The sequence below is a fragment of the Stegostoma tigrinum genome, chromosome 14, assembly GCF_030684315.1.
Source record: "Stegostoma tigrinum isolate sSteTig4 chromosome 14, sSteTig4.hap1, whole genome shotgun sequence".
NCBI classification, from domain to species: Eukaryota; Metazoa; Chordata; class Chondrichthyes; order Orectolobiformes; family Stegostomatidae; genus Stegostoma; species Stegostoma tigrinum.
The window spans coordinates 59955843-59981904 of NC_081367.1; the positions used below are offsets into that span (position 1 = coordinate 59955843).

At 42.2% G+C, this 26062-nt stretch overlaps 1 protein-coding gene across 2 annotated transcripts in view; it reads right to left on the minus strand.

Annotated features, from left to right (window-relative positions):
- Positions 1 to 998: 998 nt before the first annotated feature.
- Positions 999 to 26062, minus strand: part of LOC125457601 (membrane-spanning 4-domains subfamily A member 4A-like) — a 30051-nt gene continuing 4987 nt past the window's right edge. Inside the window, exons 3-7 of one of the 2 annotated variants that reach the window (XM_048542043.1) lie at positions 19707 to 19835; positions 13906 to 13962; positions 8854 to 8979; positions 8645 to 8761; positions 999 to 1215 (exon numbers count right to left, since the gene is read on the minus strand). In XM_048542043.1, the coding sequence (XP_048398000.1) occupies positions 1138 to 1215; positions 8645 to 8761; positions 8854 to 8979; positions 13906 to 13962; positions 19707 to 19835 (507 nt within the window). In that variant the 3' untranslated portion in view covers positions 999 to 1137. The remainder of the gene's footprint in view (positions 1216 to 8644; positions 8762 to 8853; positions 8980 to 13905; positions 13963 to 19706; positions 19836 to 26062) is intronic. The other variant, XM_048542044.2, reaches the window with a different exon arrangement.

The following is a 26062-nucleotide window of genomic DNA, read 5'->3' on the forward strand; positions in this document are numbered from 1 at the left end:
AACAGTGTGTGTTCCATTCTGAAGAGCTAGTCTATAAGAAATGGAAGGTTAATACAGTGTGGAGCTGGAGGAACACAGCAGGTCAGGTAGCATCAGAGAAGCAGAAAAGTCAACATTTTGGGTTTACACACTTCATCAGGGCTGGGGAGAGGGAAGGGGGCTTGGAAGTAAATAGAAGGCAATGGTTGAGGCTGGGGGAATGTAGGTGTGATGGTGATAGGTGGAGGCAGGTGGAGATAGGTCATTGGAAGGGTTGGGCAGATAGATGAGAAAGAAGATAGATAGGTTGTGTCAGGTCAATGAGGCAGGGATGAGAGGGAGGATGAACATGGTATGAGGCCAGGGGTGAGGAGATTTTGAAACTGCTGAATTTTATGTTGAGGCCATCAGGCTGTAAGCTCCAGAGGTGGAATATGAGGTGTTGTTTCTCCAGTTTACATGTGGCATCATTCGGGAACTGGAGGAGGCCCAGGATAGACATGTCACCAAGGGAGTCGAGAGGTAGTTAAAATGGTTGGCAACCTTAAAGTGCTGTTGATTATAGTGTACAGAGCACAGATGCCTCTGGAACTTACAACCTGACACAAACTATTCATCATCTCCACTGTATTGACTGCCTCCAGTATCTGCAGTTCTTGCTATCTCCGAGAAAAGGAAGGTTGCATGATTGTCAGCCAAAGAGAAAACCAAGTATTTATATATAAAATACATTGGCATGGTCCAGAAATCACAACAAGTTATACAACTGAATTGAATTTGTCTACCAAAAGTAAATTGCTATTAAATGTCAGGGTGGGTGGAACAATAGAATCTGTTTACCAATTTCTTACAATGTCGGAAGCCTGCTCACTTCTCTCACCTGTCCACCACACACATTGCATGGCCTATCCAAACTGTCATACACTGTAAGTAGTTTACTCTTCATGCTTTTGAAACCAAAAAAGAATATAAGCAAGACATGAGGCTTTCGTGAAATCAAGTATAGCCCAAGAACAAAATGAACATAATTGTGCATAATGCAGTGTATTTTAATAATGTTGCACCAAGCTCAGTTAAATGAAATAATTTGTGCTAACCAGAACTTCAAAAAGAAACATTTCCCTATTCAGCGTACATATTTTTCATTGCTGTCACATTTTAGGGAGGAGTGTTCGCATATAACGGCTGTGATGGTACCAGTTGTTCTGATGTGTTGTTGTACACCACAATAATTGGCTGAAAAAGATTAACAATGGCATGAATGTTATATAATTTCAAAGGTTCTTATACAAAATGACCTCGCGAGTTCATCACAGTTCAACCACATCTCCAAAATCCATACCTCTCTGCCACTTGCGCCATTTGGGCAATGCTATTATTGCAATCTGTTTCCTTGAGCTAAAAAAACATTTTCATCAACCAATATCACAAAAAACATCATCAGGTCATAATCCCATTTGGGTTGTTAGGAATCCATTTTCTGCAAAAAGGTTCTGCTTCTCCTACATGTGATGAAAGAGATACTCATATAATCAGTTTTGGAATTTGGGTTGTCCTGAAGGGATGAGTGGTATGATTATTTCATTGGTGTGAATCAGTTCTATAAAGCTTTTAGCTTGTTCAGCAAGTCATCCTGCGGTAGTGGTATAAATTCAACGCTGCAAAGAAACCACATGACTATGGGCATCTGTGGTGCCAATGGAAGGATGTCTATACTTCAAGTTTATGACTGGTAGTGGAAAAACACTAAGGGCCTTAGTTTAGTTTTCAGTTCAGAAACTGCCAGAGTTGAGTTTAGAAGCAAGTATCATATTTCCTCACAGTAGGAGATTTCAGTGCAATTCTTAGACAGCCAGTCAGTCCAGTCAAATCTCTAGTTTGTGTATGCTCCAGGCCAGAACAGTTTGGATAGAAATTTGCAAGTTACTGGAAGTGAGAAAGTTTAGACTCTCAGATTTGTGAACAGTTCATTTCAGCAGACCCAAAGGAATCATCAAATTGTCTTAACAGCCCCTCGGAAAGAATCTGGAAAGTGTCTGTTAAATTTAAACCCTGAAGAGTTGATAAAGGGATTCAGTATCTCCAGATTGTAATGTATGATTTTGGGAAACAGGTTAAAACTTTGTTGTGATATTTGTGCTAAAATCTTTCAGTATATACATAAACTTTGGCCGTTTGTTTTTAAATTATCTTCAATTGTTAATGAATATCTGCAATTTTGTGTGGATATGTTTCAGTGACAAACTACCACCTTAGCTAACAAATAAATTGTGTCGTCTATTAAGCCAGGTTTCATTCTAAGTTACGACTCAGCCAATTCAAAATCACAATTTGTAGCACCTATTGAAGAAAACAAAAGATTAATTTTCTTTAGGTTTAAAGAGTTTTACTGCAGGGAACTGAGGGACAGTTTTAGGCTGCTGCTGATGTGCTGGTTTCCCTCTGGTCTGAGCCAGCCTCTCACTGTCTTGATCACAGCATAAATTGTTCAGCTACCTGACTGCCAATCACATGGCAAAATTTGGCAGAGACATGTGTCATTAATAATTGATCCCTAGTTCACAAACCAATCGACTTCACATGTAAACATTCCCTCATCCCAGTTCATCTGAACATTGCTGGAACCCAACGCTACACAAACAGGATTCACAGAAGATATCAAATCCTGACTTTCAAAATAGTCCTCATGTATCACCCCACTAACCTCTGTATTCAACGCATCATTCTCTGCCACTTATACTACCTGCAAGCTGACCCCACTATGAAGGATATATTTCCCTCCCCACACTAATCTGCCTTCCAGAGGGACTACTCTCTCCGCGACTCCCTCATCCGCTCCACACTCCCCACTAGCCCTACCACCCCTGGTACCTTTCCCTGCAACCGCAGGAAGTGCTACACCTGCCCCTACACCTCCTCCCCTCACCTCTATCCCAGGCCTCAAAAAAACCTTCCACATCAGTCAGGTGTTCAGCTGCACATCTGCTAATGTGGTCTATTGTATCCGACGTTCCCGACGTGGCCTCTTCTATATTGGTGAGACCAAGCGGAGGCTCAGAGATCACTTTGTAGAGCTCCTGCACTTAGTTTGTGACAAACGACATCACCTTCCAGTCACGAGCCATTTCAACTCCCCCTCCCACTCCCTGAATGACACATCCATCCTGGGCTTCCTCCAGTATCACAACGATGCCACCCAGAAACTGGAGGAACAGCACCTCATATTCTGCCCTGGGAGCCTAAACCTAACGGTGTCAATGTGGGGGGGGAGAGATAATGGGAACTGCAGATGCTGGAGAATCCAAGACAACAAAATGTGAGGCTGGATGAACACAGCAGGCCAAGCAGCATCTCAGGAGCACAAAAGCTGACGTTTCGGGCCTAGACCCTTCATCAGAGAGGGTCTAGGCCCGAAACGTCAGCTTTTGTGTTCCTGAGATGCTGCTTGGCCTGCTGTGTTCATCCAGCCTCACATTTTGGTGTCAATGTGGGCTTGACTAGCTTCAAAATCTCCCCAACCCTGGCCTCATCCCAAGACTAACCCTCCCTCTCATCCCTGCCTCCCTGTTCTGGCCATCTTCTCTCCCAACTATCCAGTCCTCCCACCTCACTGACCAATCCCCACCAATACCTACCTGCACTCACCTATCATCATCCCACCTACTTTCCGCAGCCCGACCCCCCGACCATTTATTTCTGAGCCCCCTTCTCCTCTCCCATTTCTGAAGAAGGGCCTCGACCCGAAATGTCAGCTTTCCTATTTCCCTGATGCTGCCTGGCCTGCTGTGTTCCTCCAGTTCCACACTGTGTTGTCTCAGGCTACGGCACCGGCAGTTCTTACTATCTCTTTCAAAACAGGTAGCCATTTTTGTAAACCCCTGGATTTCAAAACAGTTCCTCCTCATTTCAGACCACAGTCTTAAAAAGCACAAAAATAATAAGACATGATCTTTACAATTTTTACTCAACAAGGTTTCAGGGGCAGCGCTGTCTTAATAGCCAGCTACTTTGTTTCATTGATATTGACTGAGAGAAATGTTCACCAAGGAAACGGGAATTCCACCCCTGCTCTTCAAAATCAATCCATAGGATCTTCTATGCTGACGTGAGCGTGACAGGTGGCCTCAATTTCATGTCTCATCTGAAAATACAGCTCCTCGACCATGTTGCACTCCCCTCCTAGAGACACTGGGCTTGCTAAACAAGATAATATCTTTGCACTAAATCATGATCCCATAACCTTCAGGTAAAAAGCATTAAAGTACCACCAACTGAGCTACAGCAAAAAAGACAACAATTTGAAATCTAGGAATATTAAATTGTATTAGGATAGGATATTAGGATACTCAACTGGTTTACATAAAACGGGGAAGAATGTAACTGGAGAAAAACAAATAACTGCTTAAATGAAGGCTGCATGAGGGCACACTAAGGGCAGCAGCAGGCATACCTAAAAGTGTGGTCTCAACCTGGTGAAGGTACAACACAGAATACTACATGCCAAACAGCATAAACAGTGTGAAATAAACAGGGCTAAATATTCCCATAACAAACAATTATATTAAATCTCTGCAGTCCTGCCACATCCAGTCATGAATAGTAGTGGACAATTAAAAATCTAACTACAAGAGGAGGGTGCACAAATATCTAAATTCTCAATGATGGGGAGCTCAGAAAATCAGTGCAAAAGACAAGGCTGAAGCATTTGTATCAATCTTTGCTCAGAAGTGTCCGATGGATGATCCATCTCAGTCTCCTAATAAAGTCTCAGCATCAGAGATGCCAGTTTTCAGCCAATTCGATTCACTCAACTTTGTATCTAGAGGGGGCTAAAGGTACTGGAAACTGGACCCTAACAAATCACCAGTAATCATGTGAAAGATTTTTGATTCAAAACTAGCCACACCCCTAACCAAGCATTTCCAGCACAGCTACAACACTGGCATTTACCTGGCAATGTGATGTTACCTAGATGAGTTCTGTCCACAAAAAGCAAGACAAATATAACTCAGTTGACTACCGCTTTATCAGTCAACTGCAGCATGAGGATAGTGATATAAGGTGTTGTCAACAATACCATGAATTAGTGCTTGCTCAGCAATAACTTGCTCATTGATGCTCAGTTTGTGTTCTACCAAGGCACTCAACTCCATCCTCATTACACCCTTGATCCAAACATGGGTAAAAGGGCTGAGGTCCAGAGGTGAGGTGAGAGCTGCTAGCCTTGACTTCAAGACAGCATTTATCTGAATATACTAGGGAAGCCCTAGTAAAATTGGTGTCAATGCAAGTCAGGGGGAAACAATTCTACTGATTATAGCTGCACTGAGCACAAACGAACATTGTTGTAGTTGTTGAATGTCAATCATGTCAGTCTTATGACATCACTACAGGAGATCTTCAGGGTTGCATCCTATGCGCAACCATCTTTGGCTGCTTTATCAGTGAGCTTCCTTTCATCATACGGTCAGATTTGGAGATGTTCGCTGATGATTGTACAATGTTCAGCACCAGGTATAAATCCTCAGATCTTGTATCCATATGTAGCAAGACCTGGACAATGATATTAGCAAACAAGAAAGAATCCAACTATCTTCCTTAACATTTAATGGCATTACCATTGCTGAATCTCCCACTATCAATATGCTGTCGACCAGAAAATAAATTGAACAAGCCATACAGGAGCAGGGCAGAGACTTGGAATTCTGTGGCAATAACTCACCTCTTGTCTTCAATGCCCATTCACCATTTACAAAACAGGATGTGCAGGCTAGTGGATTAGCCATGGTAAATGTGGGGATAAGGGTAGGGCCTGGGTCTGGGTGAGATGCTCTTCAGAGAGTCGGTGTGGACATGATAGGACAAATGGCCTCTTTCCGCACCATAGGGGTTCAATGATTCTATGAGTGTGAAGGAATAATCTTCACTTGCCTGGATGGATGCAGCTCCAACAACAGTCAAGAAGCTTGACAAAATTCAGGACAAAGCAAACCACTTGACTGGCACCCATTGGCAACATTCATTCCCTTCGCCACTGACCCACAGTTACAGCAGTGTTTTCTTATGATCCAGAATAAGTCAGAACCCAAAATGAAACCTGGCTTGATAGACCATATTTATAATTTTCAGTTGTTTAGTACTGTGGCAAACCACCAAAATTATTCACATAAGACTGCAGAAATCTTTTAACAACAGAACATAGGTTTATTATACCAAATAGGGCAAAACAAATAATGCTAATATACACAAACATACTACAGTTAGAACTATCTTAACACTGAAACAAAATTTCAACCTGTTTGAAACACTATCCAAGAGAGAAATCCAATTCCAGATAAATTTCACAGCTATTCAGCTCTATGATTTCATTTAATAGACTCATTCCACTAACTCGATTATCCTACTAGGAGAAATTGAAATTCTAATTTCTAAGACCATAAGATGTAGGCACAGAAGTTATCCATTCAGTCCACTGAGTCTGCTCCACCATTCAATAAGATCATGGCAAGATCTTACAATCCTCAACTCCACTTTCCTGCCTCATTCCCATAACCCTAGATTCCCTTACTGATTTAAAACCAGTCTATCTCTCCTTGAAAACACTTAATAACCCAGCATTGACAGACTTTTGTGGTAAAGAATTCTTGAGGTTCTCTATCCTCTGGGAGAAGAATTCCTCTTCGTGCTTCAAATGGCTGACCACTTATTCTATGATATTGCTACCTGGTCTTAGACAGAAGGAGACGTAATCTTTTTGTATCTACTCAGTCAAGTCCCCTAAAAAAGTTAAGTTTCAATAAGGTCACCTCTCATTCTTCTAAACACCAATAACTACAGACCCAAACTACTCAACCTCTCCTCAAAAGACACTCCTTCTATACTCAGGATCAACTGAGTGACCTTCTTTAGACTGACTCCAATGCCAGTATATCTATCGTTAGAAAAGGGGACCTAAACTGTTCACAGTCTTTCAAACTGTCGTCTGACTAGTGCCTCGTTATACTTTTAGCTATTTTCATATTCCATTCCATTTGAAATAAAGGCCAACATTTCATTTGTCTTCCCTTTTACCAGGCAAACTCATACGCTAGCTTTTTGTGATTTATAACAAAAAGTCCCTAATCCCTCTGTGCTGTAGATTGCTGCATTTTTTTCTAAATAAATAATATTCAACCTCTTTATTCCTCCCACAAAATTAAATAATCTCACATTTTCTCATGTTATTTTCCATCTGCCAAGTTTTTGTTGCGTACTTAACGTTCTGTATCCCTCTGCAGAGGGTGACATACTTACACCATCTTCCTACCTATGTTGTTTTGTCTGTAAACTTGTTTAAAATACATTCATTTCCCTCATGCAGATCATTAACATATGCTAAATAATTATGCGTAGCACTGATCCCTGTGGCATTCCAATGGTTACTGGTTGCCATCCTGAAAATGTCTTCCTTATCCCAACTCACTGTCTTCTATTAGTTTGACAATCCTCTGTATATCCTCCATCCATTCTACTGAACTAAAAGTTTGAATTTTCTGTTCTGAGGTTAAAACTAAACTGAATGGCTTTGACGTTTATTTACTCTGTTAGTGCTAAATTCAACACAGAAAGGATAAATATGAAAGGGATTCTCCCAGCACTTATCACATGTTTACTTAGAACTGAAGTATGAGATCACTGTCCAAATGGCTTTCTGCCCTGTTTAAAAAAATTACCTTTGCAGAACCAACCCATGTCCGTCATAACAACTCACCAAGACTCTTTGACATAATCATTAATGATTTCTACCACGTAGGCAGAAGAACAAAGGTAGGAGATGTATGGGAATGCCAAAACCTACAAGTTCACCTCCATTACCATCCTGACTTGGAACTATACAACCATTCTCATTGGGTCAAAATTCTCACATTCACTGTACCTACTACCAAGACTGCAGCCCATTCAAGAAAGTAGTTCAACACAAACTTCTAAGGGCATTTCAGGACAGATAATAAATGCTGGCCAGGCCAGTGACACTCAAATAGAATAAGTTGATACACCAGGTCGCTTGTTCTTGTGATTTATGATTCAAGCTTTGCTTTAGTTAACATCATCTTTTTGTCACAATTGCTATCTTGAGCCTACACTGGGGTGAGGATGCACAATAACAATGGTGCAAGTCTATTTTAATTGCTCCTGCTGAGTAAGAAGCGAACAGAAATATACCAGCTACTTAGTTTAAACCTGACCTGGCTTGTTATTCCATTGACTTTGCTCAAGAGAATTTTTAAGATTCATTCATGGGATGTGGGCATCACTGGCATTTACTGTTCATCGCTAGTTGCCCTTGAGAAGCTGGTGGTGAGCTGCCTTCGTGAACTGCTACAGTCCACTTCTTGTGGGTTGACCCACATTGCCATTAGGAAGGGAATTCCAAGACTTTAATCCAGTAACAGTGAAGGAACAGCTATATATTTCCAAGTCAGGATGGTGAGTGTCTCAGAGGGCAACCTGCAGGTGGACGTGGTCCCACGTATCTGCTGGCTTTGTCCTTTATGATTTACCTGCTAGTTCCCAGCAGTTATTATTGACACAATGATAACTTTTTACAACACGAAAGAGGCACAATATAAAATGTGGACATATACGGTGAGAGTGCAGTCTTAGATCAATTAATTATTTAGCTTACCACTGATGCTGTGCCACAACAGTTCAGAGCTTTGCAGTTGAAGCTTGAAACTGCAATAGATACTGCTGCATTAAGCAGTGTCAATAAAAGAAGTATGGCAAAACATGAAATTGAACCCTGTAATATGTTAAAGACAAAAAAAGTTAGATAGCAAACACTTGAAAATATTGCTAATAAATTATATTGATACTGAGACATTTAACATTCACCTCATAATTTGAACAGGAATCTGAATAGAAACAATATGGTTGAATTGCAAGGTTTATAGCATATATTATTGTAGCTGGTAAGCAGGAAATGGCACTGATGACGTGAGCTGATATACAACCTCTGATCTGGAATTTTAAAAAGACATTAAGAACATATGAGAAAACATAGGAGCATAGACAGACTCAAAGTTACATTTTAGGAAACAAATGAAAGTCTTGGAAGGGGTGAAAAGATGTATTACAATGTTACCAGTACTGAGTGGCTTTATTTACATTGATTGCCTGGAGAAGCTTGAACTAGTTTGTACAAAGTTTTCAAGGTGCTGAACTGCTTTGATGAAACAAGGATAAATTGGTTTTAATTTTACCAAAAATTTCCATATGTAATTTCAGGGAATTTCATGTGTTATTTCACATGATTCTCCACTGTTACCTCATTAAGTACGCACCACACTTCTACAGCACTGTGCTCGCACTATTATCCCTGATCCCATCTGAATTTAACGATGACTCTGGGATTTATTGGGTTCAACAGGGTTCTACTGTAGATTCCAAAGTATACCTGACAAACCCTATTGAATTTTCCTGCAGTCTCAAAAGCAGTATTGTCATAGTTGACAGGCCGACGAGGGGAGAGGCCATTCTAGACTTGGTGCTCGGAAACGAGCCGGGGCAGGTATCAGATCTTGTGGTGGGAGAGCATTTTGTTGATAGTGACCATAACTGCCTCACATTCTACATAGCTATGGAGAAGGAGAGGATTAGGCAAAATGGGAGGATATTTAATTGGGGAAGAGGAAACTATGATGTGATTAGACATGAGTTAGGAAGCATGGACTGGGAGCAGTTGTTCCATGGTAAGGGAACTATAGACATGTGGAGACTGTTTAAGGAACAGTTGTTGGGAGTGATGAGTAAATATGTCCCTCTGAGACAGGCAAGAAGGGGTAAGATAAAGGAACCTTGGATGATGAGAGCGGTGGAGCTTCTTGTGAAAAGGAAGAAGGTAGCTTACATAAGGTGGAGGAAGCTAGGGTCAAGTTCAGCTAGAGAGGATTACATGCAGGCAAGGAAGGAGCTCAAAAATGGTCTGAGGAGGGCCAGGAGGGGGCACGAGAAAGGCTTGGCAGAAGGAATCCGGGAAAACACAAAGGCATTTTACACTTACGTGAGGAATAAGAGAATGATCAAGGAAAGAGTAGGGCCGATCAGGGATAGCATAGGGAACTTGTGTGTGGAGCCTGAGGAGGTAGGGGAAGCCCTAAATGAGTTTTTTGCTTCTGTCTTTACGAAAGAAACGAACTTTGTAGTGAATGAAACCTTTGAAGAGCAGGTGTGCATGCTGGAATGGATAGAGATAGAGGAAGCTGATGTGCTGAAAATTTTGTCAAACATTAAGATTGACAAGTCGCCAGGCCCGGACCAGATTTGTCCTCGGCTGCTTTGGGAAGCGAGAAATGCAATTGCTTCGCCACTTGCGAAGATCTTTGCATCCTCGCTCTCCACTGGAGTCGTACCTGAGGACTGGAGAGAGGCAAATGTAATTCCTCTCTTCAAGAAAGGAAATAGGGAAATCCCCGGCAATTATAGACCAGTAAGTCTCACGTCTGTCGTCTGCAAGGTGTTAGAAAAGATTCTGAGGGATAAGATTTATGACCATCTGGAAGAGCATGGCTTGATCAAATACAGTCAACACGGCTTTGTGAGGGGTAGGTCATGCCTTACAAACCTTATCGAGTTTTTTGAGGATGTGACTAGAAAAGTTGATGAGGGTCAAGCTGTGGATGTGGTGTATATGGATTTCAGTCAGGCATTTGATAAGGTTCCCCATGGTAGGCTCATTCAGAAGGTCAGGAGGAATGGGATACAGGGGAACTTAGCTGCTTGGATACAGAATTGGCTGGCCAACAGAAGACAGCGAGTGGTAGTAGAAGGAAAATATTCTGCCTGGAAGTCAGTGGTGAGTGGGGTTCCACAGGGCTCTGTCCTTGGGCCTCTACTGTTTGTAATTTTTATTAATGACTTGGATGAGGGTATTGAAGGATGGGTCAGCAAGTTTGCAGACGACACAAAGGTCGGAGGTGTCGTTGACAGTGTAGAGGGCTGTTGTAGGCTGCAGCGGGACATTGACAGGATGCAGAGATGGGCTGAGAGGTGGCAGATGGAGTTCAACCTGGATAAATGCAAGGTGATGCATTTTGGAAGGTCGAATTTGAAAGCTGAGTACAGGATTAAGGATAGGATTCTTGGCAGCGTGGAGGAACAGAGGGATCTTGGTGTGCAGATACATAGATCCCTTAAAATGGCCACCCAAGTGGACAGGGTTGTTAAGAAAGCATATGGTGTTTTGGCTTTCATTAACAGGGGGATTGAGTTTAAGAGTCGTGAGATCTTGTTGCAGCTCTATAAAACTTTGGTTAGACCGCACTTGGAATACTGCGTCCAGTTCTGGGCGCCCTATTATAGGAAAGATGTGGATGCTTTGGAGAGGGTTCAGAGGAGGTTTACCAGGATGCTGCCTGGACTGGAGGGCTTATCTTATGAAGAGAGGTTGACTGAGCTCGGTCTCTTTTCATTGGAGAAAAGGAGGAGGAGAGGGGACCTAATTGAGGTATACAAGATAATGAGAGGCATAGATAGAGTTGATAGCCAGAGACTATTTCCCAGGGCAGAAATGGCTAGCACGAGGGGTCATAGTTTTAAGCTGGTTGGTGGAAAGTATAGAGGGGATGTCAGAGGCAGGTTCTTTACGCAGAGAGTTGTGAGAGCATGGAATGCGTTGCCAGCAGCAGTTGTGGAAGCAAGGTCATTGGGGTCATTTAAGAGACTGCTGGACATGTATATGGTCACAGAAATTTGAGGGTGCATACATGAGGATCAATGGTCGGCACAACATTGTGGGCTGAAGGGCCTGTTCTGTGCTGTACTGTTCTATGTTTTATGTTCTATGTTCTATAAATATGAAGGGCCCAACATAGCCAAAGGGCAGTAGATGAAAATCACTTCACTTGCCTCTGTTCTCCCTCTGTGACCTCAACATTCCCATTTAGCTGTCTCCACTGTTCCAGATGTAACCTTTTGCATAATTGGTGGAGCATTATTGAGAACAGCTATTGTTTCTCAATAGTACAACCAGAAGTAGAGTTGCTGGTCTCCAAGTAGTCAACAGTTTGGGTGAGGCGGCTTGAAATCTGCTTTCAGAATCCTTGATCACCTTGAAGTCCAAAGCTGCCAGTTAAGCGCCTGGATGCATTTGAAGCAAGTCAAACCTCCGCCTAGCAAATAACACATCCTATAACTTCTCTAATCAGTGGAGGCTCCACATTACTGGAGCCAAATTCTACCTACTACTACTCCCTCAACAGTACATGCATCAGTCAATCTATTTTTTTGAGGTTTATGCTAGTAAAAATAGGACATAAGAACACAAGAAATAGGAGCAAAGGTACACCATTTGGCCACTTGAGCTTGCTGGAAGATACTTTTCTGCACAACTTTAGCCCGTCATGCCTGCACTGGCTCATTCAAAGACCAAACCCAGATTTTTCACCCTGACTCATTTACCATCTTTCTCCAATTTTTTTTTTGCTTTAAGCATTTATCTAATTCTGTTTGGAAGTCTATGTCTGAACCTGTAACTATGATCATAGGGGGCTGGCGGCGAGAGAAGGGGCATGCAGCTCGAGACAGCGAGAATGGGAACAGGCAGCCCTGGGGCTGGCAGCAAGGCGGGGAGCAGGCAGTCTGAGGCACGAGAGTGGGGGCTGGCAGCCCAAGGCTGAGGTTGGGGCCGAGGTCAAGCCCTTGCAAGGAGTGTGAGCCCAGCCTGGCCAGGTCCTAACAAACTATCAACTGTGTTTCTTTGTTTTCCTACATTTTAGTAATGTTTAAGTTCTTAATTTGCTTTCTTTTTTTTTGCTTTGTACCAAGATTCTGTGCCTAGGTCCATTTATACCTAAGATGGCACCATAAGTGGCATCTTGAAAACTTTTCACTTTACTCATGCAAGTACAAATGTGTGACAATAAAGGTTAATTCTATCAGACAGTGTATTCCAAATCCTAACCGCTCTTTTTTTGTTTAGAACTAGAATCTCTACAGTGCAGATAGAGGCCATTCAGCACATCAAGTCTGCAACAGCCCTCCAAAGAGCATCCTAACCAGACCCACCCTATCCCTATAACTCTACATTCTCAATGACTAATCTGCCTAGCCTTAACATCCCTGAACACTATGGGGTAATTTAGCGTGGCATGTCCACCTAATCTGCACATTTTTGGAATGTGGGAGGCAACCGGAGCAGCCGGAGGAAACCCACATTGTCACTGGGAGAACAGGCAAAATCCACAACATCACCCAAGGCTGGAATTGAACGTGGGTCACTGAGCCACTGTGCTGCCCCAGAGAATTGTGGGCCCTCACTCTTTTCTCAGGCAAATAATATCTATATGCTCAGGTTAGAAATCAATCACCAAATGGAAATTTTCTTTATTTACTTTTAAAATTAACTTCTATTTAATAAATCTATAATTGTAATGTTATTTGCATCATAAAGTATACAAGTGCATCAACCAAAATGCTACCAGTGGCAATTTAATACACAAATACTTGGGCACATTTAGATTTAGAATCAATAGGGTGAGGAAAGACAACAGCGACCATCAAAAATTACTCATCCAGTGTATTATCTTTCCTAACATGATGTTTAGTTATATTTTAATTAATACCAGTCATGTGAAATTATACTTCTACGATATGAATATAGGACTAAGCCATCAGAGCTTGAGTATGCTGTCATTCAGTAAGATCATGGCAAATCTGATTGCTGCACATTCCCACCTAGCCTCAATTAAATTTTATCCCTTTGCTTATCAAGAATCTATCAATTTCAAAACAAAAGTTTTGTCCCACAAAGTAATTATTAGTGCCCATTTCGCACAACTAAACCAAAGTAGTGATTTAGCGTTGGAAAAATTTCTAACAAAATCTTGCTGGGTTGTGATCTTGAAAGATGATATTAATGGTAACTAATCATAATTGAACAATACTTACCATAGATAGAGTTGGTGCTCTTTCAACAGCCAAAGCAAGTGACCCTGCAATAACAAACTTCAAAACAAGTTTCACATCAGAAAGCAAACATAGAATTATTCCAGTACAATTTGAGTGTGGGAGTTTGTTTTTGCTAAGTCCTTGCCTCCCTGACATAGAGCCATGCTAAATATTGGCTTTATATTCTCTCTGTGTCACTGGTTACTTGCTAAGGCAGTCATTTCTCCTGTTTGAAACTAGATACAGATTAAATGAGGCTAAGACAAAGTGAATGAGTATCTAAATAATATTGAAATGTTTTAAGGTTTTCTGATTTAATCAATCTTTCAGGCAGTGAGTTCCAGACACTCACCACTCTCTTGAGTAAAAAGAATTTCTCAACTCCCCTCCAATGTTTTACATTAAATCTGTGACCCCTGGTTATTTTCCCCACTACTGACAGGAAAGGTACCTTCATACCACCTTATTTATGCCACTGATTATTATATACACATGTATCAGGTCTCTTCTCATTTCCTCCAAGAACAACAACACTCCCTATCCAATTTCTCCTCATAGCTCAGACCCTAGCACCCAGGTAGCACCGTGGTAAATCTTGTCTGCACTCTCCCTGGTGAAAATAATTCCTTCCAGCAATGTGATGACCAGAACTGCATGTAGTACTCCAATTGTGGCCTAAGCAACGTGTTATAAAATTCCAGAATAACTGCCCTGTTATTGTATTCTATTCATCAGCTAATAAAGGCAAGTGTCGCATTTGCCTTCTTCACTATCTTGTCGAGCTGTCCTGCTACCTCAAGAAAGATGTGGATATGTACATCAATATCCCACAGATACTTACTACCACCAGGGCCGTATCCATCACAGTGCAATCTCTTTCCTTGTCAGATCCCCTCTAAGTGCATTACCTCAACAGTGCTTCAGATTGAATTCCATTCAACTGGTCTGCCCAGCTGCCACATCTGCTGCTATCTTCCTCAATGTTTATCACTCTACAAAATTTCATGTTGCAGGCAAACATTTTGATCATACTGCAGCCCCCACCCTGCCCCAAAACTTAAATCCAAATCATTGATGCACACCACAAATGGCACAGGGCCCAGCACTGAATCCAGCAGAATCCCACTCGAGACGGGTTTCTATTCACAGAAACATGCCTCCACCGTCTCCCTTTATTTCCTACCTCTCAGCCAATTTTGCATTGAATGTCTTAGATTTGCCTCGGATCCCAGGACTCTTACTTTCTTGACCAGTCTACCATAAGGGACCTTATTGAAAGCCTTGCTAATGTGTATGTAATCCATACCAACTGCATTGCCCTCATCAGTACTTCTTATCACCTTCTCAAACTACTGATTAAAAATTACAAATTAAAGATTACTGGCATTCGAGACAGACCAGAGAGGATTTACTTGGTTGATTCTGGATGTGCAGGATTGTCTTATGAGGTGAGTTTGAGTGCTTTGGGTCAGTACTCGTTGGAGTTTAGATGAATGAGAGGTGACCTTATTGAAGGCTTCTTATGGGTCTCAAAAAGGTGAATGTGGTGAGGTTGCTTCTCCTTGTTGGAGAGTCTAGGAACAGAGAATATAATCTCAGAGTAAGGGGTCACCCACAGAAGACAGATGAAGAGGAATTTCTTCTCCCAGAAGATAATGAATCGGGAATGCTTTATTATAGAGGGCTGTAGAGGCTGGATTATTAAGTATATTCAAGCTGAGATAGATTTTTAATTAGTAAGGGAATTCAATGCTACAGCAATAAGGAAATTGGTGGAGGATTATTAGATAGCAGCATTTTATTGAATGGTGAAGCAGACTCGATGGGTGACATGACCTACATCTGCTCCTACATCTTATGATCGTAAAAACTTCTCATACCTAAGCTATGCTGACTATTCCTGACTATCCATGTCTCTCCAATTGCAATTGTATTCTTTCCTTCGGAATTCTCTCTCTTAACTTCCCCACAATCAGGCTTAGACTAACTGGCTTGTAATTTCCTGGTCTGTTTCTTCCTCCCTTTCTAAATAGTGGAACAATGTTACCCACTGGAACCTCACCCGTGTCCAGAGAGGATTCAGAAAATACTTCTAAGATCACTGATATCTCCTCTTTTACCCCCTCAACTGCTTGCAAAACATATCATGCGGCCCTGTGGATTTATCCACCTCAAAGCCTGCTAAGCCCGCTAGTCTCTCCTGTCACCTTCTGCTAATTTCCTTTAATATTTCACAATTCTCTGCCCTGATGTCTATACTGCAATGTCCTTGTCCATTGTGGCAACCAGTGCAAAGTATTCACGGAGACTTGTACCCACATCATCTAGGTCCCTAATAGATTTACTCTTTCCCTGGTTAATCTCCTGCTGATGTAAATCTCGACCCCCAGTGGGGTCTCTCGATTCCGTGCTCAGTCAATGAGCACTCGCAGTCGGTCTGGCTGTTTCAGACTTTACTCTTTATTTCTTCAATCGGCCGGGTAGCGATCATCCGGAAAACACTGAAATTGAGCAGTTCCGTATTCCTCGGAGGAGCTGCACACCATAGGTTAATACAAAGACATTTTTACACTTTTCTTAAAGCAAGGGTACATGGTGTGATCGCATAGTGTATTCAAACAATTACCAATCAATACATGATATAGCTTCGTTGACAGTTACATAATCCAATACTATTAACTGGTAAACAACTTATGTCACAATGCTTAGGTTACTGAATTGTCCCACCATATAGCACCATAACATTTGCTCCTGAAGGTCAGCCAGAATGGTTAGTACTGCATTATCTTATCATTACAACATTATTTATGCTGCAGCCCTAGCACAATGCGAAGTTCCCAGGCTAAAAGAGCAGATCTAGCAGAATTCACAGTTCCCAGGCTAGAAGCCATTTTGTTGCCAACTTGCACAGTAGCCATCTTGTGCCTGTATCCAAGTTTCACATTCGCTACTCTTTATCTTCATAAAAATCTCTTTTGAGTTTTCTGTCACTTGATTCACCAAGGCTTCCTCTTGCATTCTCTCTTCCTAATATCCTTTTTAAGTTCCCCATTAAACTTGTTACACTCCTTTGGGGATTGTGCTCTATTGTGCAATGAGTGATATCAGGGGTTCTCTGATCTCGGTCCCACCTTTTGTTTTTAAATCAGTCTTTATAGTGGAAGATACTTAAAAAATAGGGGGAGGAATTAAGTACCATCAACATCATCAAATAAGTAGTATGAGATAAACTCATGGGTTAAAGGTAGTAAAGTCCTCTGGCTATGATGTCTTACATCCTAGGATCCTAAAAGAGGTAGCTACAGAGATAATTGGGTGTAATTTTCCAAAGGTCAGTGGATTCTGGAGAAGTGCTAGGCGATTGGAAAATTGGCAATGTTGACCACCTCTTTAAAAACGGAATGAGGCAAAATGCAGTAATTGTAGGCCAATTAGCCCTACATCTACTGTTGGAAAAGCATTAGAATCAATTATTAAGGAAGTAATAGTGCCTATGACTGAATCTTCCCATGCAGTCTTGAGGTTTGTAGAATACACAGAATCTCTACAGTGCGGAAGCAAGCTATTCAGTCCATCATCTTTGTATGGTAGAAGGAAACCACAGCACCTGATGGAAACCCACAGAGACACGGGAAGCCCGTTTCTGAAGAAGGGCCCTGACCCAAAACACCAACTTACCTGTTCTTCTGATGCTCCTTGGCCTGCTGTGTTCCTTCAGCTCCACACTGTGTTATCTCTGATTCCAGCATCTGCTATTCTTGCTATCGCAGACAAGGGAAGAATGTGCAAACTCCACATAGAAAGTTGCCTGAGGTTAGAATCAAACCTATGTCCCTGGAGCTATAAGGCAGCGATGCTAACCACTGAGCCACTTTCCCACCCCATTTCAGGGTCACTTTACCTGGTGGCCCAGTGTACTTTAAGAGCTATTTCTCTGCATCACCTCTAATTCAAGAATATTCTTCCTTAAATATGGAAACAAAATAGAATACATTATTCCAGACCTAGTCTCACCTAAGCCTTTGTACAATTGGAGAAACACTTACCTATTCCTGTTTTTCAATCTCCTAGAAATAATGGCCAACGTGCCATTTTCTTAGTTCACTGCTTGCTGTTTCTGCATGCTAACTTTTGGCTTACTTGTACGAGTTCACCCAAGACTCTTTAGCCTTCAAATTACTTGTCTTTCTAAAAATACATTCTGTTTTCCATTTTCTGATCAAACTGATAACTTCCAGTTCTTTGCTTTATGTTCCATCTGCTATCTTGGTGCTCACTCACTTAATGGTCTCAATCTCTTTGCAGCCTCTTTATGCCTTCCTCCCAGTTTACTGTTCCACCTGGCTTTATATTAGATGCATTCAATACTATGTCTCTTCATCTAATTAGGATATGATACAGCTGAATTAAATTTATATCCCACTATCTTGGAAGTTATCATTGTCCAGGAATTGAACTGGACTAGGTACATTTATGCTACGTCTATAAGAACAAGTGAGAGGTTAGGAATTCTGTGCCAAGAAACTCAACATATCACTTCTAAAGCCTGTCCACTGCCTACAAGTCAGGAATATAACGTTGTGGTGTCCGCCTGCATGGATGAGTGCATATCTAAACTCAAGAGGCTTCACACCAACCAAAACAAAGCAGCTTGCTTGAAAGACACCTCATCTGCCGTCATAGTAAAAACAAACTCCCTCCACCACAGGCAGATAGTAGCAGCAGAATACATAATCCCTGTGATGTCCTATTGTTACTTCCAAAGCTGTTTCACCATGAACCATCTGTCCTCCATCACCCAAGAGGACAAGACCAGCAGAACTTGGAACAGCATCACTTGCAACTCCCCTCAAAAAGCTACACCATTTTGATTTGAAGCTACATCAGCATTATGTTAGGATTACTGGCACAAAATTCTAGAAATTCCTTCCTAACAACTTTTGTAGAAACAGAAAAATAGGCCATATGGCCCTTCGGGAGTGCTCTCACATTCAATATCATCGTAGGTGATCCCAACTCAATATGCTGTTTCAGCTTGTGCCCCATAACCTTTGTTGCCTTGAGCTTCACAAATTATGTTTATCAACTTCTTGGAAATATTTGATGTTTTGGTCTCAAATGCTTTTTCTGGCAGAGGATTTCACAGGTTCATCATTCTCTGGATGAAAAAGGTTCACTTCAATCTCAGTCCTAAATGGTTGATGTACTTGCACCATATAGTTCAAGTAGGCAGCTCACCACAACCTTCTCAAAGGTATTAGGGGATGGGTACAGCAGCGTTCATATTCCATTAAAGAATTAAAAGAAAAAGGAATACAGACAAATCATCTCTTAAGAAAAGCTGCTCATTTTCAGGCATGTAACTGAAGGGTCTTGATCCTCAGTTTAATGCATGGTTCCTGTCTTGCCACAAAGGAATTCAGTTCACAACATGCAGCAATGATGCTTAGGAGTGCTCCTGAAGACAACAGGAACCAATTTTGTTCATACGCAAGGCTGCAAACAAGTGTAACAAACTTCAGGGTGCCTCCCATGTTTGAGATCACACCTACAAAGACACCAACATGAGAGAATAAAGCTGCTCAAAAAAGCCAAATTTGGCAAAGGTGCCATAAAACAGGAACTGTGCCCTCTCAATTTCCATACACAAGAAGAAAAGAGTATATTGGAGATGGCTGCACACAGAATGTTTGTGTGGAAAGTAGTCACTGCACAATTGCTACCAAGTGTACTTATTGAACACCAGACAGATACAAAAATCTCTGCAATTTTACATTGATGTATTTGTCACTAGTTCTTACTAGAATTCCAGTCCACCAGGGTGTTCCAATTACGAGGGAAAATTCAAAGTAGTGATTTTGACTTGAATCAATGCATATTTTCACTATTCCAATGATTATGGAGATTATACCAGTCACGATCTCTGTTGCCTGTAAGAACCAGAATGTTGCGTTAAATTCATTTTTATAAAGGCACATATTTTCAATTAGCCAATGTGTTGAAAATTGGCACTACATGGAAAAAATATGATTTTCAGCACATTCATTACTACTCTGCAATTTTTGCAGTTAATCAAGAATTTGAACTATTGAATCTGAATTGGTAAGCTTTAGCACTTATTGCTAAAGTGATAAGTGAAGCTGAAAACTTCATGCAATCTTCTCTCCATTATAATTAACTTTATCAAAATAACATTACCGTAGTGGCAAAATCAAAAATATCTTCATGGAAAGTGGTTGGCCTCATCCTTTTACAGAAAAATGTACTTTTGACTTATGCCATGATATTGTGGCAAATCATTGTCTGTGTGGTATATATGAAATAACTTCTGGAGGGGCTGATAATTTGATTCTGATTCTGTATCCATTGATGTTTCTGCTAAGGTAATCCAATAAATTCAATAAGAGATGTATGATATTCTTCACTAGATTGTACCCATAGTACTTAATGCATAGGTTGTGAAGATGGAAACTTCCCTCACTCTAAAAACGACTATAAAATTTTGAAATTAATCTGCAACAGGAGGAATCTATTCAGCCTTCCATGCCATACCAGTTCTTTGAAAGAGAAGTCTGATTAGTTTTGCTCTATCATCAATCTTCCCGACAACTTTGCTGTTCTTTTTATCTTGTCAGTATATCTTCAAATGCCCCTTTTGAAACAATTGCTGAATCTGTCCCAACACCTCTTCAGCAACAGAACCACAGAAAATTGGAGCCGGAAAAGGCCAATCAATCCTTTATTCCCACTCCACCATTCAATAGGATCATGGGTAGGTCATTCAACTCAGTACCCTGTTCTCCCTTCCTCTACATCTTTTAATCCCTTTAACTCTAACAACTCTGCTTAACTCCTTGAAGCCATTCAATGTTTTTGCCTGCTTTATGTGATAGAGAACAGCATTCTGTGGCAGAGAATTCACAGGCTCACCACTCTCTGCATGAAGAAACTTTGCTTCCTCTCAATACAAAATGGCCTACTCCAGATCTTTAGACTATTACCTCTGGTTCCGGGTTCCCCAGTCACTGGGAATATCCTGCCTGCATTTACTCTGTCTCATCCTGTTAGCATTTTATTTCTACTTCTACGAGATCCCCCTCATTCTTTTGAACTCTGAGGATATAGTACTAACATATTCAGTTTCTCTTAATACATCAGTGCTGCTATCTCAAGAATCCATCTGGTAAATCTCCATTTTACTCTCTCTATAGGCAGAACAACCTTCCTCAGGTAAGGAAACTAAAACTGCACACAAAGAGCATGGAACATGGAAGATTACAGTGCCATTTGTGAAACCAATCAGAAGCCCATCTAACCTACACCATTCCGTTATCATACATATGTTTATCCAATGACCATTTAAATGCCGTTAAAGTTGTCGAGTCTACTACTGTTGCAGGCAGGGCATTCCATGCTCTTACTAGTCTCTGAGTAAAGAATCTACCTCTGACATCTGTCCTATATCTATCACCCCTCAATTTTAACCTTGTCCCCTTGTGCTAGCCATCTCCATCCGAGGAAAAAGGCTCTCACTGTTCACCCTATCTAATCCTTGATCATCTTTTATGTCTCTATTAGGTCACCTCTTAACCTTCTTCTCTCTAACGAAAACAGCCTCAAGTCCCTCAGCCTTTCCTCATAAGACCTTACCTCCATACCAAGAAACATCCTGGTAAATCTCCTCTGCATCCTTTCCAATGCTTCCACATCCTTCCTATAATGCAGGGACCAGAACTATATGCAATACTCCAAGTGCGGCCACACCAGAATTTTGTACAGCTGCAACATGGCCTCATGGTTCCGAAACTCAATCCCTCTACCAATAAAACCTAACACACCGTACACCTTCCTAACAACCCTCTCAGCCTGGGTGGCAACTTTCATGGATCTATGCTCATGGACATCGAGATCCCTCTGCTCATCCACCATTAGCCAATCAACTACTACCATTAGCCGAGTAATCTGTATCCCTGTTACTCCTTCCAAAATGAATCACCTCACACTTTTCCTCATTAAACTCAATTTGCCACCTCTCAGCCCAGCTCCTGCAGTTTATCTATGTCCCTCTGTAACCTGCAACATTCTTCCGCACTACAACTATCGACAACTCCACCGGCTTTAGTATCATCCGCAAATTTACCAACCCATCCTTCTAATCCCTCATCCAGGTCATTTATAAAAATGACAAACAGCAGTGGCCCCACAACAGATCCTCTCGGTACACCACTAGTAACTGAATTCCAGGATGAACATTTCCCACCAACCACCACCCTGTGTCTTCTTACAGCCAATTTCTGATCCAAACCGCTAAACCACCCTCAATCCCATGACTCTGAATTTTCTGCAATAGCCTACCGTGGGGAACCCTATCAAATGCTTTAGTGAAATCCATATACACCACATCAACCGCTTTACCCTCATCCACCTGTTTAGTCACCTTCTCAAAGAGCTCAATAAGGTTTGTGAGGCAGGACCTACCCTTCACAAAACTGTGTTGACTATCCCGAATCAAATTATTCCTTTCTAGATGATTATAAATCCTATCTCCTATAATCCTTTCCAACCCCTTACCCATAATCAAAATAAAGCTCACTGGTCTATAATTACCAGAGTTGTCTCTACTCCCCTTCTTAAACAAGGGGACAACATTTGCTAGCCTCCAGTCTTCTGGCACTATTCCTGTAGACAATGATGACATAAAGATCAAAGCCAAACGTTCTGCAATCTCCTCCCTAGCTTACCAGAGAGTCCTAGGATAGATCCCATCTGGCCCAGGGGACTTATCTATTTTCACATTTTCCAGAATTGCTAACATCTTCTCCTAATGAACCTCAATCCCGTTTAGTCTCATAACCTGTATCTCAGTATTGTCCTCGACAACATTGTCTTTTACCTCTGTGAACCCTGATGAGAAATATTCATTTAGTGCCCCTCCTACCTCTTTGGACTCCATGCACAACTTCCCACTACTGCCTTTAACTAGCCCTAATCTTACTTTAGTTATTCTTTTATTGCTGACATACCTATAGAATCTGCGTGTACTTCAATTCCAGTAAATCATCACCATGAAGTCTAACATACCATCTGCCTTCTTCACAGCCTGCTGCACCTACTTGCCCACTTTCAATGACTGGTGTACAAGGACATCCAAGTTTAGGTCCACCTCCCTGTTTCCCTATCTATCACCATTCAGAATAATAGTCTGTCTTCTTGGCTTTACTACCAAAGTGGATAACCTCACATGAATCCACACTATACTTCATCTGCAATGCATTTGCCCACGCACTCAACCTGTCTAAATTACACTGAAGCTTCTCTGTACACTCCCCTTTAGCCTTCCACTCAGGTTTGTGTTATCTGCCAGCTTGCAGTTATTACATTCAGTTCCCTTATCTAAATCATTAACATATGTTCTGAACAGCGGGATCCAAGCACTGATTCCTCTGGTAGCCCAACAGTCACTGGATGTCACTTAGAAAAAGACCCATTTATTTTTAATTTTTGTGCCGTGTCTGCCAACCAGTTGTCTATTCAAGTCAGTACACTACTACCAATTCCAAGAATTTTAATTTTACATGCTAATCTCTTATGTGCAATCTTATCCTTCTGAAAGTCAAACTAAACTATATCTACAGGCTAATAAAATGTGAGGCTGGATGAACACAGCAGGCCCAGCAGCATCTCAGGAGCACAAAAGCTGACGTTTCGGGCCCAGACCCTTCATCAGAGAGGGGGATGGGGAGAGGGTTCTGGAATAAATACGGAGAGAGGGGGAGGCGGACTGAAGATGGAGAAAAAAGGTGGAGAGGAGAGTATAGGTGGGGAGGTAGAGAGGGGATAGGTCAATCCAGGGAAGACGGACAGGTCAAGGAGGTGGGATGAGGTTAGTAGGTAGGAGATGGAGGTGCGGCTTGGGGTGAGAGTAAGGGATGGGTGAGAGGAAGAACAGGTTAGGGAGGCAGAGACAGGCTGGACTGGTTTTGGGATGCAGCGGGTGGAGGGGAAGAGCTGGGCTGGTTGTGTGGTGCAGTGGGGGGAGGGGACGAACTGGATTGGTTTTGGGATGCGGCGGGGGAAGGGGAGATTTTGAAGCTGGTGAAGTCCACATTGATAACATTGGGCTGCAGGGTTCCCAAGCGGAATATAAGTTGCAGTTCCCGCAACCTTCGGGTGGCATCGTTGTGGCACTGCAGGAGGCCCATGATGGACATGTCATCTAAACAATGAGAGGGGGAGTGGAAATGGTTTGCAACTGGGAGGTGCAGTTGTTTATTGTGAACCGAGCGGAGGTGTTCTGCAAAGCGGTCCCCAAGCCTCCGCTTGGTTTCCCCAATGTAGAGGAAGCCACACCGGGTACAGTGGATGCAGTATACCACATTGGCAGATGTGCAGGTGAACCTCTGCTTAATGTGGAAAGTCATCTTGGGGCCTGAGATGGGGTGAGGGAGGAGGTGTGGGGGCAAGTGTAGCATTTCCTGCAGTTGCAGGGGAAGGTGCCGGGTGTGGTGGGGTTGGAGGGCAATGTGGAGCGAACAAGGGAGTCATGGAGAGAGTGGTCTCTCCGGAAAGCAGACAGGGGTGGGGATGGAAAAATGTCTTGGGTGGTGGGGTCGGATTGTAGATGGCGGAAGTGTCGGAGGATGATGCGTTGTATCCGGAGGTTGGTGGGGTGGTGTGTGAGAACAAGGGGGATCCTCTTTGGGCGGTTGTGGCGGGGGCGGGGTGTGAGGGATGTGTTGCGGGAAATGCGGGAGACGCGGTCAAGGGCGTTCTCGACCTCTGTGGGGGGAAAGTTGCGGTCCTTGAAGAACTTGGACATCTGGGATGTGCGGGAGTGGAATGCCTCATCGTAGGAGCAGATGCGGCGGAGGCGGAGGAATTGGGAATAGGGGATGGAATTTTTGCAGGAGGGTGGGTGGGAGGAGGTGTATTCTAGGTAGCTGTGGGAGTTGGTGGGCTTGAAATGGACATCAGTTACAAGCTGGTTGCCTGAGATGGAGACTGAGAGATCCAGGAAGGTGAGGGATGCGCTGGAGATGGCCCAGGTGAACTGAAGGTTGGGGTGGAAGGTGTTGGTGAAGTGGATGAACTGTTCGAGCTCCTCTGGGGAGCAAGAGGCGGTGCCGATACAGTCATCACTGTAATGGAGGAAGAGGTGGGGCTTGGGGCCTGTGTAGGTGTGGAAGAGGGACTGTTCGACTGAGAGATCCAGGAAGGTGAGGGATGTGCTGGAGATGGCCCAGGTGAACTGAAGGTGACTGAAAGATCCAGGAAGGTGAGGGATGTGACTGAAAGATCCAGGAAGGTGAGGCTCTCCCTTATCAAGTCTGTAAGTTCCATTCTTGAAAAATTTCAGTAAATTTCTCAAGCATGATTTCCTTTCATCGATCCAGGCTGATTCAATCTGTTCATGTCCTCATTTTCCAAGTGCTCTACTATTAAATATTTTATAACAGACACTATCATTTTCCTCACTGTTGATGTTAGACACACCAGTCTATAATTTCCAGTTTCTCACAGTCTTCTTTTTAACAAGCAGGTACTTTCCAATCCATAGGAACTATTACAGAGTCTATAGAATCTTGAAGGATAACCACCAATGCATCCACTACTTCTCAGGCAATTTCCCTAAGTACACTGGGATGTAGACCATCGTGATCAGGGCCTTTATCAGCTTTTCATCCAATCACTTTCTCAAACATCATTTCCCTATTAATACTGATTTCATTCAGCTCCTCCATCTCACTAGGCCCTGTGTACTCCATCATTTTTGAGTTATTTTTTGTGTCCTCCTTTGTAAAGACAACCAAAGTGTGTATTTAATTGCTCTGTCATCCCTTTTCTTCCCATTATAATTTTCTGACTGTCAGGTGCCAACATTTGTCTTCATTAATCTACTTCTGTTCACATATCTGCAGAAATTTTGATAATCAGTTTGTATGCTCCCCCAAGCTTACTCTTGTACTCACTTTTCTCCCTCATAATCAATCCTATTTTCTTCCTGTGCTGAAAACAAAACTGTTTACAATCTTCAGGTCTGTTGATTTTTTTGGCCAATTTGTGTGCCCCTTCCTTGGATCTAATACTATCTCTAGTTTCCTTTGTTAGCCACGGTTAGCTCACCTATCCCATTTCATTTTTGTGCCACATGGTAATG